Raw genomic sequence first — 15,783 nt, 5'->3', positions numbered from 1 at the left:
ATATGATATCCTGCAAAATCTCTCTCACGATTCAATGCATTCCATTTGAGTAAATATTTAAATAGATTCTGGGAGAAAAAAATATTTAGAAAAAGAAAAGGCAATAACAGAAGGTTCAGGAAAAGACAGAAAATTCATAGAAATCAGGAAGTTATAAATGCTAATTCTCACGACTCTCCTTTCGTACTACCGTAAAGACAAAAATTACCAAGGTAGGCCGTTCTTTGTAGAGCCGGATTAATACTGAATTCAATTTTCGTACAAAAGGGAAATCTTCAAAGAATTTTCCAAAGAAATACAGTGTCGATGTAGCACACTGGTATGAGAAACTATAATGTTAGTTAACTCTATTTATTAGACACTCAGTGAGAAGGAAGTCTGTTCCTTGCTTCTAATGGTTGTTCAGAACATAAGTAATAATTTTGCTTCTATTATTAATTAAGTATTATTAATTAATTTAACTTCTATTATCAAGTAAGGATGTTTTTGTACTTGATTTTAATCAGAAGTAAAAAATTTTGTCCAAAACAATGCACCAGTACGCTGAACTCACTACTTCAAATAAATTGGAATTCTGAATACTTTATTTATCGAATGGGAAATTGAAACCAAATAGGAAAGAAAGATAGTTTGTATCAATACTTTCATTTGACTTTAAATAAAATTACGCGAAAGGTTTCTTTTTCACTTAGGATTTTTATTATTATAATTTTCGTGATTCTATTAGATCGTAAATTGAAAGTTTGCTACTTTCAGAGTGTTTTGCTGGCTAAAGGATGAGTTGTTTATCCATTGTGATTGACTGTGATGCTCGTCATTGGGGTGAATTGGCTGAGAAGGAAAACAATGAGAATGTGATTTGTATGTTGATCCATTCCATTACATCATATACCACAGCGCATATGTCACTTTCTGCAATGAATGGTATAGTCGTTATTGGTGTCGATGGAACGCTTTCGGAACCGACTATCTACACTACAAGTGCATCATCAGATGTTAGTCTTTAAAGAATTTCATTGAGATCTAAATTAGTAACTGAATGAAAGCCGGTACATAGCTGCTCCGACATTAATTGCTTAAATCGAATGATGGACAGGATACCAATTATTGCCGAGTGTTTTAAAAATGTGTCATTGATAGCAGTATTGTAAACCATCGTACAACTGTGCTCCGGATAGTTTCATGAGATCGTTGCAGTTAAAAAAGTAAACTTTTGTAACAATATTGGTGATGAGAAGAAGCTTGATGACAATTGGTCTGTAAAAAATTGGTACTTATAATAAACATTCAAAATCCAATAAAAACGTTGTACATTTTATTTAGATAGATATGAGTTCAGCAGTAAAAACATCAATACAAAATGCACTTAAAAAATCGGCTTCCTCGACAAGTACAACAGACTCAGCCCTTTTTGCACCTGCTATTGCTACTGCCATTTGTCGTATGTTTAACTTGTTTGCTGGGAGCTAATGAGATTTTCATTCCCAAAAATTTGCTTTCTGTTCCATGAATTCAAGTGATTTCACTTTACTGCCCCTCTATATTTATTGTTGCCTTCTAATTAGCTGTAGATTCATCTACTACTTTTGAGAGTTTCATAATACAATTACCTTAATTTTTGAAACGATGATTTATTTGAAATTACTTAAGGTATACACTCATCCATAAATTTGAATGATACTATCACTCTATCTAGTTTAATGCATCTACGTGTTATTAAGCATATGTTCAATCCTGTATTTTTTGTTTTTTAGTAACAATAACAAAGCCATTATTTGTTATTTAAGTTCAGATATTTGTTTCAACAATTATTTTAATATTTCTTCAGATATTTTCCGTTTCAAGAATGAAGTTGACAAAGGAGATGGACGCATTCTTATTATCAACATTGGTAGTGATCTTTTTGGAGAGCATAACATTTTAATGAATATCTTCTTCGCCGCTCATAAGCATAATATTCTCATTGATGTGGCCAATATCGGTCAGTTCTAATCTATTAAGATTGGGACTATTAAGATGGAGTAAATGTGTAACACCATACTATGCAATTTAACGATTTATACTTGTTATTTTGTTTTGGGGAACTTCACAACTTGTTTAATGGGCCAATGTGAGAATATTGAAGGTTATATGAAATTTCGGAGACATCTATGTATAATTTCGAGCTTTTTTGTGCCTATTGATTATCACCACTTACTTTCAAAAATCTTGGTTCCCTCTTCTTGAGATGACTTTTTCAACGAATAGGAGTGCTTTTAAACTGAATATTAATTGCATAGAAGTTTTATAATTTCATATTTCTTAAACCAATAAATCAGTAAATTCCCCATATTTTATTTTGTCATAAATTGAGAATGGTGGACTTCTATCTACAATCTTGAAGTTTTTGAAGAAAGCATTCATTCTATAATTTAGGTGAGACATCGCCAATTTTGCAACAGGCGAGTGATATTACTGGCGGTACTTACTTCAATGTTAAAAAACCGAAGCAATTGTTGAAATACACAATGGTTAGTATCTTAAGTGGTCTCGATCATAGGAACATTCGTATATTAATCTGGGATTGTCAAAAACTAATCTAGATATGAGTGCTTTTAAACCTAATTTATAAATATCAAAGTATTACAAAAAAGCTTATAGTGTTTTACACTTGGAAGGGCATCGTTGCGTTCTGCATTTCCATCACCTTCATCATCAACTTCAATAGATTATCGAGCTAGCTGCCATTGCCACGGTGCTCCAGTAAGTGTTGGATGGGTCTGCTCCGTATGTCTTTCGGTTCAATGTCACTTTAGTCCAATATGCCCTGCATGCAAGTTAGTTCATGTTATAGTTTTATTTATTTTTTAAATTCTAAATGAAATAAGCATTTGAAGGAATCAGTGCATATATGGAACTCACTAGCATCAAAAGTAGAATTGCTAATTTTACGAGTATGAAGTAACCAAGCATTAATTAAATGGCGTCCTAGCATGTTTTGAATAAATACAATGCGTTAAAAGTAACAAATTCATATTTCGCTATTCAAATAATAGAAAGGTTATCTTAATTTCTGAGATTTCTAAAGAAAACAGAACATTGCAGATTTTCTTAGTAACCCTCAATATTTACATAAATTTGATCTTGATGTTTACAGCACTGTATTCAAAATTTCGATCTTGGCAAGGCGAGGACGGAAAAAACGTCGAGAGGGAAATTGAAAACAAATATAAGATTATGATCTCTTACTACCATAAATCGAATTGTAATCCAAAACAGAATGTTTTCGGAATAATTAGTAAAATAGCAGTGCACTGATAACGTAAATGCACACAAAAACTACGCAAATGCTGCGCGGGTAAACGAGGACAAAAAGAAGATATACTGACAGAAGGTTCATGAAAACCGACAAAATCTATGATAATTTCTTTGCCCAGGACCTCTGGATGAATTGTAGTAGGAGCATGGAGGTATAAGAAAGGCAACCGTACATAGGATTTTTCTGAAATAATTCTAGTTAATCATACATACAAATGGTCTCCAGATGAAATGTAATACAATTGGGGACTCTAATTTTGATTCGGATTTTATCATAAGATGAACTGAAAATAAACATTTACATGACCCCATTATGTACCATCGCGTATTCTGATGCATAACTTTATCAATATTCGAAATTTATCTTGTTCATATTAACTCTTTCCATTTGATCAGAGTGGAAATCAGCGTGCTAAATTTTGTGTTATATTTCTTATTAAATCTTCTAACAGTTAATATGTCTTTTATGTTTTCGTATTGTCGTATATTTATTTGACTAACCGTGTTAATATATGGTCAGCTCCAAGAATAGATGATGCAACTCCGAGGTCATTGGCAAATGGTGATTGAAAAGCTTTCGAGCAGCTAACATAATAAGCTATATCACACAATGGCCGATAACTGCTGTCATTATCTAAATTATGTTCTACGTATAGAGCGTAGAGCGACACAGCTAAACCTATAAATGATATGACAACACAAGTATAATTCGGAGATGGCGAATGTGACCTGATTGCCATATGGTCTGCAAGTGGTTCAAAGTGATGACTGATTGGCATTTGAAGCGGTGAAGAGATTGCGAACTCTATTGAAACTTATCGGCATTTGGGATGGATCGTACAGCTATCACAAATTGAAGAAAATCGGTGCAGCTATCATACATTCAAGAAGCACTAACAATTGAAGCTGATGCATATGATAAGAAACAAATATGAGGGATTAATGAGGCAAATAGGGATTTCTTGCGTTTAAACTTGTTAGGTGGATACCACGATGTCCCGGTACTGCACTTTAATTATTGAGTTCAAATTTTTTACTAGAAGTTCTGCAGAAAGTTAATGATAAATGCGACCGACCACCAAGTAATGGAACAGATCCCTATTGATTAAAGTTTTGACACGCGGCCAGTTAGATTGTTGTTTGTTTTCACTTGCGGGTAAGTTGCTTGCATGGGTTGGTCAGTTCTATTCCAACGTCTTACTGTTACCACTGGTATTGTTGTAATTTTCGGTGGCGTTGCTTTGGGTAAGTTCTCAACTCATCGACCATTTGGCAAATCTGGGAAAAGTAGCTCTAACTCACTTTAAAAGTACAGTGTAAACTATCCGTGGAACTCAGTTTATATCAAGCTACTAAGAAGTTAGGAATTACACTTTTCTTTTTTCAAATTGAAGCTCATTTTTTATAATTGAATCCAGTAATCCATTTCTTCCATTCCGAAATGAGCAAGGGGAATCTGGGTATAAAGGAAAAAGTGTTCTATTTGAGCCTTCCTCTTATGTCAGTTTCCATTTTACAGTTAATAAACATTGATTTTTACAAAATATTATAACTAGATATTAGCGGTTTACAGCCCTACAGCGAAGATTTATGGTGCTAATTTCTCTTTATATTTCTTGGGTCTTCAGGTGATGTGATTAATCAGTAGAGGAATTATTAAAAACATAAATTCTATGTCATTAACAAATTAAATATATTGAACTAACTTTCTGTAGTCCCTTTCTAGGAGCATATAAACTACGCCAGTCAAGTGATTCATTGCGTGGGCGTGGAATCTATTGGAGGAATCAGGAAATGGATGATTTTGTACGCTGTAAAGAGGAAAATTTGAAACGGACAGCTACGCCATAATTGTATAAGCACTAATTTTGTTGTCTAATATATTCTTTTGATTTATGTATAACAAATAAACGATCTTTTTTCATTCAGAAAAGGTTTATCTTCAGTAAAATTCCCATCTATTTAGGAAAAAAGTGGAGAAAACATGTTCTATTCTACAGTCAGTGTTTACAACCAATCAAAATATTCTGTAATCAGTATTTACAATCAATTAAAACGGAAGTGAAAAGTTCTGGTAGTGCGTTAGAGGCACTATGCTAGGTATGAAATTCATTAAAAAAAAGTGTCAAAAATCTCATTTTGAGTTTCAAATCTATATTGTAGCAAGGCGGGGATATGCCATTTTCAGCTTTGTGATAGGTCGATCAAGAAGTATTGGTTAATTGAGCATTTTGCAGCGTTATAGCAGATAAGTCGGATTAACGAAATAAATTATACTAGTTATAGACTAAAGAATTCTAACTAGATGTCTTTATTTTTGAATATCCATGGTAAGGTTGTGAATACAAGCTGTATCCATTTATATGTATTGTCCTGTCTTCCATATGTCGGTGCATTCTGATCGGAAATTCTCATTTCACAATGTTATTTGTGCTTTACAAAAATTATCACACATGCATATTTAATATATGACTTTCGGTCATACACTAAAGGTTTTGTCTGACAACTGTAAACACGAATGTTGTAAATAATTGGAGGAGCTAAAGGCCACCTTACAATGCTTATGCATTCATGAGGAAATGCTAAACACATACAAGGGCCCATGCATCTACGGACTAACTGTTATTAATAGGGGAATTAACCCAATATAAGGAAAGAAGCACATAACTCCTTCCAATGATAATTTTGCTACCCATCACTACTATTCCAAGCCATTAGCGCTTCAAATTTCATGCTTTCTTTTTCAATCAATGGGCTTGTTTCTTTTTTTGTCTTCTATATAAGACTTTCTGTCTTTCTTCTTTTTAAATTTCAGTGTCACCGCTATGGGAATAAAAATGAATAATTGTTTTGCCTAAGGTTTATATGAAACATCTAGCTATCATTAAATAAAATTCCATAAGTTTTTGGTTAGCTGCTTTTAATAAGTACTGGAGTATTAGATTTTGAAACAGTACATTTGAATTGGGATTTGGAGTTAAACTTCTTCTGAAAAATTCAGATTTGTAATAAGCGATCAAGATTTCTACAAAATGGGATGGAATGCTTGGAGAAATCCGAAATTGTGAGTGTCATTTGAATTTTTCAAGCTTAATGTTCATTTCTCTGTCTTTTATCTTCATTTTTTTCATCGATCAGAAATTGTTTCATCTTATTTATTGCTTATTTCATCATATTTTCTTATACTATAGGTAAAGTGAAATATGTTAATTTAAGGATTTTGAGGGATTGATCTGAAATATACACCAACAGCCAACTGTAGGAGGCCAATGACAGTCGTTTATCGATTAAACCAAAAATTATTACATCAAACTTATTAGTGGCTAAAATAAATTGTTTAAATAATTGTAAAGAAAATTTAATTAATATCTTCGAATCTTCATATTGGAGCATGATATTTATTCACTTCAAAATGAATGTAATACAAGTGAAGCGAAATGTATGAAATATCAAATTTCAATGGTGCCACTGACACATCGGAAAATGCATCTTAATACTTTAGCTATCGACATATTTTATTGTTGCTAATGTGACCCATCATATTCATTATGCCTTTAAAATTCTTTTTCAATTCCTGTGCTGTAAAAACATTTTCAAATATTTCATTTTTCTTGGAGAATTAAAAATGTATTCCTACATGTTTATTTGAAGATGTTATGATAATGCATTTTCCTAAGCATCTTCAAAATACTCTTTTCTTGCAGCGAATCAGAAATGTGTTTTAAAGTGAAAAAATTTCAAGTTTTTGTACGATTGAATTTTTATTGTGATCCATTCTAAAAATATCCTTGTTTATTCACAGGGCGTAGGTATTCAAAATAATATGGATAAAAGGGGTTGGGAATGGGAAGCTATGATAACGCTAACTTTCGTTGGATACAACCGTGGCACTTGGCACCCACCACATATACCCTGTAATAACGATAATGTTTTCACTACCAAGATCACAAATGATACGACAGAAGCGCTTAATGGTTCATACGCATCACAATTATTGTTAACAAAATATTGTGAAAGTACCGACCTATTTGTGATGAAACTATTCTGTGAAAATGATAAAAAGAATCAATTCACGATGCCAATAATCGAAATTCGAACTCAATTTCATTAGTTCTACAGTTTAAAATCTTAAATCTGTATTTGCCTCATTAATGCAGACATGAAGATGGATTGAAATAATTGGGCTAAGTGCGCAAACTAAAACTATCACTTTTATCAGAGAGGAAGTATTACAATTGATAATAAGGAAAGTTTGCTTGGCGTAGTTGAAAACACACTCATATGGCTGCTACTGAAACGATATTTTCTGACCTAGATGAAACTTAAATGCAAAACAAAAGTCTAGCATGACCAACAAAGAGAAACTGATTAATTCATCTTAGAATTCATCCCGTAAAGTCTCATTTCAATCCTACCGCTATTACAAGTCACTTAAGTTTTAGTTAGTCAATCTCATAAAAAATATCAGAAGTATGAGATAGTAAAGTTGCCTTAGTATTAGAATTTATGGCAACTATGCTGAAATATAATAAGTGAAGTTTAATGAGTAACGTCTTACGTACTTAAAAGTTTCGTTTCAAGAACTACCTTCTAGTGTATATGGAAAAAGTAAAGTTAAATAATCCAAGCGAACTATGAAGAAACTACTACTGCAAAAGCATGCAATAATACACGATTACTAAGTAACTCAAAAATATGAATTAAGCGAAAAATGTTCATTTTTTTTTTCTTCTGCAACATTTCATCAAAATGATTACATATTGAATTGGTCGGCATAAATCATGATTTTAGAAAGCCATATAATTAGGGAAGAAAATGTACCCCAGGAAACACCATATCAAACAGCAATTGTTTGCAATCTTTGAGAAAAGGCTGGTTTCAGTTTGTCCACCCAGCAAAACTCAAGCAATTTCTTCTTATACCGACTCTTTTTTTGGAAGAGATTTGATTTTTCATTTTCAACCTTTGAGTAATTGTGCTTCTCAAATGCTAATACGATGAATTTTTCTTTCTTTCACTGATTTTCCCTTTCCCATTTTTTCCAATAATGTGAAAAATATTCGAGTAGTCCACGTCACTTGAAATCCTGTGAATCAAATGAATTGGTATCTTCGAATCTAATTAATGAAGATAAAGAAAAATGGAATACTTGAGAGAATAGAGTCTATCACCAACTAATTACTGAGAACTTGTGTAATAGTTTGACTGAAGCCTTTAATACGAGATGCGAGATGAATGTTATGGTAAAGTAGCCTAATTTTTACGACGCGTTGTATGTCTCTGTATTTCGTTATAATAAAAATACTAAATCACAAATGAGTGGATTCATTTCATAGTTTATTTTGAATTAGTAGTAAACAACAATCTATAATGAACATAGGAATGATTTACGGCAGTAGCACTCAAAAGATTTCATTAAATTCCATTTAGGTTGTTTTGTTCTTCTATCACTCGTCATGTTTTGTTTATTAAGAAAACATGTTAAAGAGCAATTATCCTGATGACTGATGAATGTTGCTACTATCCACAGTCCCATGTTAATATAATAAGTATGCTGATATAGCTTTAATGAAATATTGAGAACAGTGATATTGAAAAAACCAGCTTTGCAGAGAGTTAGTGGTATAGGTGAATGATACAGTTAAAGATTTAATGAGGAGATACCAGAATTCAGTATTTGGAATTAATGTCATTACTTTCTTATCCTATCACTGAGTTAAACTTCATTAGAAATCTTGATAAAACGATTTATTGAGATTGTAATTATATTTGTTGCTGATGTAACTGGAAGTCGTAGCAAACATTTTTTGCAGATTCATCAATGATCACTTTTACCTACGATATATTTTCAAGTAGCTCATCTTTCTCTTCTTGATTTTATTTCTGTGTAGAGAAATGGGAATTCTTCGATAACGAATAAGAAAGCAAGTGAAGGTATTATGAACAGGAGACGCGAACCGGTATTGCTTACACACCAAAAATATAGGCCTACTTAAGATACTTAAGTTTTCATATTTATTAACTCTATCTTAAGAATGCAGGACTTCATATGAAAGAATAAACAGTGTCTATTCAGTCTCAAAATCCAACAATCCAAACTTGATAAATCACTCATTTCTCATTCCCATTTTTTTTTTAGCAATTTGGAAGAAGAAAGTCCTTGTATAAGTATTGAGTAATTTTCCAAAATAGAGCAAATATAACAGCTAATCAATGAAAATTAAGCTTACAATGCTTAGATGACTACATTCGTAGTTGCGTTTTCGACCGAATTTTTTGAGATTTTGTTTTTTTTGGCACACTCAGAGATATTTTTTGTTAAAAGATAAGAAGGGAAAAGAGTTGACAAAGCCCGAAGATACGACATCTTATGTCCTACACTTGCAGCAAATTCTTCTGCATTAGCCCATTTGTAATCTGCAACTACATCCTTCTTGACCAATAGCGCAGAACGTTTCATATATAGTGCTTTGAAGAAAAAGATCTGAAAACAAAATCAATTGATTTTATCTACTGGGAAAATTAGCTTGAAATTTGAAGATAAAAGCCATCATACCGCAATTATTTCCTGCAGTATGATGAATCTACCAAATTTAAATAATAGTTGGAATATTAGAATGAGCCAATTCTATGGTTTTTTTTAATTAGTTCTATGACTAAACTGAATAACATCTGTCCTTGAATAACTGATTACTATAAAACACCATAATGGTATGCTAACTTACCGCAGCACCTCGTGACTGTGTTTTTAATCTCTGTCGTAGTTGAGCAGGATAGCAATAAAAATAAACAGCAAACGGAGCATTACTTATTCCTTCTCCATGAATTTCAGTGGAAAATAATTCCTTGAGACAGCGCTCCGAAGTCTGCAGACAAATTTTTATCATCACAGCAAGGCAGGTGCTTCATTTTACTTTAAAAATTCGAAGGTAGTCTTGTATTGATGGAACTTTACCAACCATTAAAATATTCATATTAGACAAAAAGTCAAAAATACATTAACATTATTGATGCATAGCAACTTATAAAAATGAGAACACACGAAAAAATGCAACTAACTTATTGTAGTTCTTACCTGTTTTAGTGATTCGCCTGGGAGATTTTGCAGCTGAGGCAGATGCCATCGAGAAAGATAACCATCCTCTCGTCCAAATTTCTGACACACAAGAAGCACAAGAAATTCATCAATTTTCCTTTGTAAGTTTGCACTATCAGTTTTTGAAAACTGCAAAAATAAGACAAAGTAGGTAATGCAAATATCTTCGTCATATCGAACCATTTTCGAGACAATTAGAGTACAACAAGAAATGCGACTTTTCGGTTCAATTCATTAATTAAACGCACACAGAAACAACACGAGATTATTCGGTAACTCTGTGGTGTTAAACGTAATCCAACCACATATACCCCATATTTCATATTTAAAATGTCTTGACACCACGCCTATTTCTCAGTTATTAACATACCTGAATTGAGTGTCCAAGAGATTTTTGACCTCTATTAAAAATATTAAAAACAGCATGTTTTAAATAACACAACCTTGGTGAGGTTCCCAACTGCAAGCTCTTTTCGGATTCGATCTGCTTCCTTTCGCCAGTTTTCTTCGTCCACAGAAGCCAGAATTCCTATTTCTTCTTGTAAATTAGCTTCTTCATCATCCACTTTCAATCTTTCTCTTTCGTTAAGAAGCCTACAATAAAAGTGTAAAAAGACGCTATATAAAGAGAGATTTATCTATCAGATAGGAAATAAGGCACATAAATAAGTTGGAGAACAAAGAAGCACCGTTCATCTCTTAACTGTCGCAATTCAAAATCGCATCGGAGGGAGTCTTCTAATTCCCTCTGAAGCATAAAGTTCTGGTAACGTTTCTCGATATCATTCATTGGTGGTGCAATGATAGGTGGCCTCACGAGAGCTATCGAAGCAAATATATCCCAAATATGTGAATGTTCGCTACTGACTGCCAGTGACGAATGGAAGCGTGATATATGGCACAATATCCTGCTGCCCATTACAGCAATTGGTTCAATCGATCTGAAAACATAAAAAGTTCTTGTCGGAAAAATCTCTATATTTCGATAGCCAATCTCTACAGTTACATCAGTAAATTATTAATTAAGAGTATCTGTCACTCAACATAAAATGGATATTATAAATTAGCAGCCCGAATACTAAAGATAGAACACAACCTTTATAAAGATGTGATTTTTGGCCATTCTAAAATGTTCCCTTCTCCTTTCTCTCCATATTGTCCATTCAACAAAATAACTCCCATTACAACAACCACCAGTGATCTCAAAGATTTCATATGAAACGAAACCATACCTGTCAAGATGACAGAAACATAATAAGGGACAATGAAAGATGACCGATTATGTGGACGACAGTGATGTTTGAATGTTTTTGGTATTCGAATTCCAGTATTGTAGTATATATTTAAGTGTTTCAGAAATGCATCGAGGTAATACAGCAGTACCGTCCAATAATGGTTCTAATATCAGGTAATTTTTTGACGAAAATGTGCGCTTATCTGTTAGTATTTCAACATTTATTTCTGTGGTCATTTTTTAGTGATGTTAAAAAGCGTAGTTAATCTCTTGCTTGCATTTGCATGATTTATGCTTTATGTATGGACTGATGAGTGACATATCAGTTTCCGTTTTTTTTTTTATTTGTTTCTTTGTGCATCTTTTTAGAAACTTAGCTTGCACATTCCGAAATGTTTTTAAAATGACTATAATAATTATTGCATTAAAAGAGTATGAGACTTCTTATAGTTTTAAAAGATAAAGTGAAATGACGCAACCTACTATTTTTTTTTTCAGCGTCAGTTAATATCACTAGTAAGTGATTCAGCAGGAATATTTACCGCTGTTTTGTGGTAGTTTGGTATCTTAGATTATTTCGCATTTCATTGTGATTTGGTATCATTATGTCCTATTGTACTTATAAGATTTTCCTATTGTACTCATAAAACATAGGAGTACTTATAGTCTGTTTCAAAAATAAATGAAATTTAATGAGTTATATGTAGTTACTTACTTTTTATTTATTGCAATTACTGATTACAAACTTGTTAAGTTACAAAGTGCAAATTCAGTTTTAGTTATTAATAGTATATAAAATTGAATAGCATATTTTAATGCATATTTACAGTTTTTCTGTCGTTTAGATATGGCGGAGCCCCAAATGCACAGCATGGTCGACGGTCATTTGCTCCGCAGCCTACGGGTGCTCCACCAATGCTTCCACCACAACACAATACTCGCAGTCAGATGCAAAATCGTTCGAAGAAACGAAAACTGGTTGATAAGCTGTTACCCATACAGGTTACGACACAGTGCTTTACTATGATGATTTAAATGAATAACGGTAGCATACAAACAAATCAGTGAGACAATTTTTACTATTTCTTTGTGAAATCTTTATGAAGTTTTGTTTTTGAAGTATTTTAGCTGTCAAAATTGCTTCAATTATATTCCTCAAGTGTATCCCCGTGGTGGAAGAAGGATGGCTAAAATCAGTTCAAACTTCTGTCTTTTCATTTTTTAAGGTTCGTGAGCTTGTGCCAGAATCTCAAGCCTACATGGATCTCCTAGCTTTCGAGCAAAAACTTGATGCCACCATTACGAGAAAGAAGTTAGATATACAAGAAGCCTTAAAAAGGCCAATAAAAGTTAAAAGACGCCTTCGAATATATATTTCACACACATTCATACCTGGCAAAGAGCCCGAGGTTTGAAAATATTTCTACTTTACATGAAGTCTTCCCGCATAAATTGATCCTATCATCTTACATATACAGCTGTAGTTGTATTAGGGAAGTAATTACTTTAAATTTATAAGCGTCGTATGAGAATAAGTTTTTGTGTTATTAATTTGTAGAGAGAAGGCGATGAAGGCACTGTACCAATGTGGGAACTACGAGTCGAAGGACGTCTGTTGGATGAACCATCGACAGGCGTAAGTACTGCAGGTATTGGAGCTAGTCAAAATCGTAATCAACCACTGAAACGAAAATTCAGTTCGTTTTTCAAAAGTTTGGTAATCGAATTGGACAAAGAAATTTATGGACCTGACAATCATCTTGTTGAATGGCATCGAACTCCTCAAACGAATGAAACTGATGGATTTCAGGTTTTTTCTAGATCTGTCATACATTTTTTGGACAAAGGAATTTATGGATCGGAACATTACGGAACTTAACCTATTTAGCAAATTCATGGCACTCATTTTTCATCCTTTGTTTTTAGGTGAAAAGACCTGGAGATCGAGATGTCAAATGCACCATTCTTTTATTACTTGATTACCAACCAATGAAATTTAAATTGCATCCACGATTGGGAAAAGTACTTGGTATGGCTACAGAAACACGTCCAAAAATTATTGAAGCTCTTTGGCAGTACATAAAAACACATAAGTTGCAGGTAAGTTTCCCATCTTAATCCTATAATTAATATTTCTCTAATGAATCTTTAGCAGAAATTTGTAAGAATGTCAAAATATTTTCAGGATCAGTCTGAACGCGATAACATAAATTGCGATTGCTACCTGGAACAGATTTTTGGAGTGAAGCGAATGCGTTTTATGGAAATACCTCAACGTCTTCAAAATTTATTACATCAGCCCGATCCTCTGATTCTGCATCATACTATTCAATATAGTGAAGGAAGTGAGAAAAATACAGCATGCTATGATATTGGTGATTTTTGTCATAAATGCTTTCATATCTGTTGTTAGCAACTTTCTCAAACGGAGAATTAGCATGTTATTATTCATTAATAACGAGATATTAGTGGTTACTAGTTTGCTTTGGTTTTTTAGCAAATTTCAGGCCTCTAAGCGATTTTTACGGCTTTTAAGATCTGTTAAGGAAATGTCAATTGTGAGTTAACAGAGTTGTTTTTTTTTTTCTTGAATTTTGCTAATTTATTTCATAGATGTGGAAATGGAAGATCCTCTGAAGACACAAATGAGTTCATTTCTTCATAGCCACGCTAATATGCCAGATATAAGCGCACTGGATCAGAAAATTTTTGATATCGTCGAACAAATAAATGAATGGAAGCTTCGACGAGATTTTTATGTTCGTTTTGCAGACAATCCACAGGAATTTATTCACAAGTGGTTGATTTCTCAAAGTAATGATCTGAAGGTATGATCTAATAGTGCTGTGATTTTGTCATTTTATTATTTCAAGTTTATGGTTTGCAAAATTATTTAGTCTGTGCAATGCGCATCATAATGGTGACGCTGCTCTTACGCGCTCTCACATGAGTCGTCTCAAGTGTTTCACGTCATCGTGCCATTATTCTTCTGATTCCATTTCTTTTTAGTTTGATTCGATTATTTGACAAGTTAGTGCACAAGTTAAAGAATGCATGGGTCTTAAGAATGATTGTGAAATTAGAGCTCTAAAGGTGGTTGTTTCCAATATCAAATTATACTATAAAGAAAACCTTGTGTTTCGTAATATCTATCAAATGCTCTTTTCAGACGATGACAGAAATATTTGGTGACAGCGAAGCTGAACGTCATGCTGAGTATTATTACCAACCTCAAATTATGGAGGGTACTTTTCGCTATATCTACCACAAAGTGCAACAAAAGCGAGCTGAACTGGAGAGCACTTTAGGCATCAAAAATAATTAATTCTTTTTTTTAATTAGGTGGTGAAGCAGTTATGTGCCTGGAAAATAGCTATGCTTAGTGATTTTATTAGCTACAAGTTTTAAAGATGCTCCATCTTCTCTAACATGATTTCTCCTTCAATTTGATTATTTATTTTCTGATGAATTGTCCTTTTTATTTTTGTCCCGTTGACATTTTGATTGCTGAAAACTGCTAGAAAGGAACCCTATTTGCTGTATCCAACATAACTTGTCTGTATTTTGTAACTTTCATACATGTTTTCGGAAATGTAGTCGGACATATTTTCTTTTTTGTTCGAAATCTTACGTTATAAGCTGTTTCTCATATTTAATTTGAAACCCTTTTACTTAAAAATTTTCACAGGCCAGACGGATAGATGTTGCCTATGACTGTTTAGTTATCTCGAGAAAATGAGTGAATTGATTTATGATTGAAAACTGAGTGGATTTATTTATGCTAGAATTCGTGGCCATTGATGGACATGAAACATTTTTCCTGAATCGATTGTATAAATTTTATAATGTTTGTATTTTTTTTCTGCTTTATAAAAGTATTGTTCACAGTTACCAATTTTTACTGGGGCAAAACGATTATTAATCTTGTTCCTTGAAATTGATTTGCAATGAAATAGTTGTTCAGCTGTTATTTTCATATGGAAAGAATTTAAGTGGGATTGATTACTTTAATAGTCATTGAAAAGTTGGATTGTAATACAGTTGAAAAGTATGGTCTGATATATTATTAGTCTGATGGAATGACAATATTCCCGCTGTTTATAGTGGTAGCTACTAGCATCATCAATTATCAAATTAAAGAAAATATTAAGAGAGA

The 15,783-nt window shown here is 32.9% G+C and overlaps 5 protein-coding genes across 6 annotated transcripts; 3 read left to right on the top strand and 2 right to left on the bottom strand.

Annotated features, from left to right (window-relative positions):
* Positions 1-776: 776 nt before the first annotated feature.
* Bm7634 (Uncharacterized protein) lies at positions 777-3,200 on the top strand (the record flags this gene model as incomplete). 2 transcript variants are annotated; one of them, XM_001900326.1, is made up of 6 exons in its annotated part: positions 777-995; positions 1,324-1,441; positions 1,829-1,981; positions 2,416-2,510; positions 2,641-2,816; positions 3,137-3,200. In XM_001900326.1, 6 exons carry the CDS (start codon positions 777-779, stop codon positions 3,198-3,200), a joined length of 825 nt encoding a protein of 274 aa, XP_001900361.1. The 2 variants fall into 2 exon arrangements, with proteins under 2 accessions (XP_001900361.1, XP_042932870.1); XM_043076936.1 differs by lacking the exons at positions 777-995; positions 1,324-1,441 and having other exon boundaries at positions 1,924-1,981.
* Bm605 (Uncharacterized protein) lies at positions 2,701-4,037 on the bottom strand (the record flags this gene model as incomplete). Its single annotated transcript, XM_001900327.2, has 2 exons — positions 2,701-2,806; positions 3,799-4,037. 2 exons carry the CDS (start codon positions 4,035-4,037, stop codon positions 2,701-2,703), a joined length of 345 nt encoding a protein of 114 aa, XP_001900362.1.
* Positions 4,038-4,466: 429 nt separating this feature from the next.
* Positions 4,467-5,148, top strand: Bm10683 (Uncharacterized protein; the record flags this gene model as incomplete). Its single annotated transcript, XM_001900328.2, has 2 exons — positions 4,467-4,542; positions 5,024-5,148. 2 exons carry the CDS (start codon positions 4,467-4,469, stop codon positions 5,146-5,148), a joined length of 201 nt encoding a protein of 66 aa, XP_001900363.1.
* A 4,384-nt stretch (positions 5,149-9,532) lies between these two features.
* On the bottom strand, positions 9,533-11,312 carry Bma-mrpl-46 (uncharacterized protein; the record flags this gene model as incomplete). Its single annotated transcript, XM_001900330.1, has 5 exons — positions 9,533-9,781; positions 10,023-10,163; positions 10,373-10,522; positions 10,837-10,987; positions 11,083-11,312. 5 exons carry the CDS (start codon positions 11,310-11,312, stop codon positions 9,533-9,535), a joined length of 921 nt encoding a protein of 306 aa, XP_001900365.1.
* A 439-nt stretch (positions 11,313-11,751) lies between these two features.
* On the top strand, positions 11,752-14,952 carry Bm7635 (brahma associated protein 60 kDa, putative; the record flags this gene model as incomplete). Its single annotated transcript, XM_043076935.1, has 8 exons — positions 11,752-11,801; positions 12,473-12,629; positions 12,854-13,036; positions 13,186-13,437; positions 13,554-13,727; positions 13,813-14,002; positions 14,241-14,455; positions 14,797-14,952. The coding sequence occupies 8 exons, from the start codon at positions 11,752-11,754 to the stop codon at positions 14,950-14,952; spliced, it is 1,377 nt and encodes a 458-aa protein (XP_042932869.1).
* Positions 14,953-15,783: the final 831 nt, after the last annotated feature.

The sequence above is a fragment of the Brugia malayi genome, assembly GCF_000002995.4.
Source record: "Brugia malayi strain FR3 genome assembly, contig: Bm_v4_Chr1_scaffold_001, whole genome shotgun sequence".
NCBI lineage: Eukaryota > Metazoa > Nematoda > Chromadorea > Rhabditida > Onchocercidae > Brugia > Brugia malayi.
The sequence above is the reverse complement of the archived record's forward strand: the minus strand, read 5'-3'. Positions and strand labels throughout refer to the sequence as shown.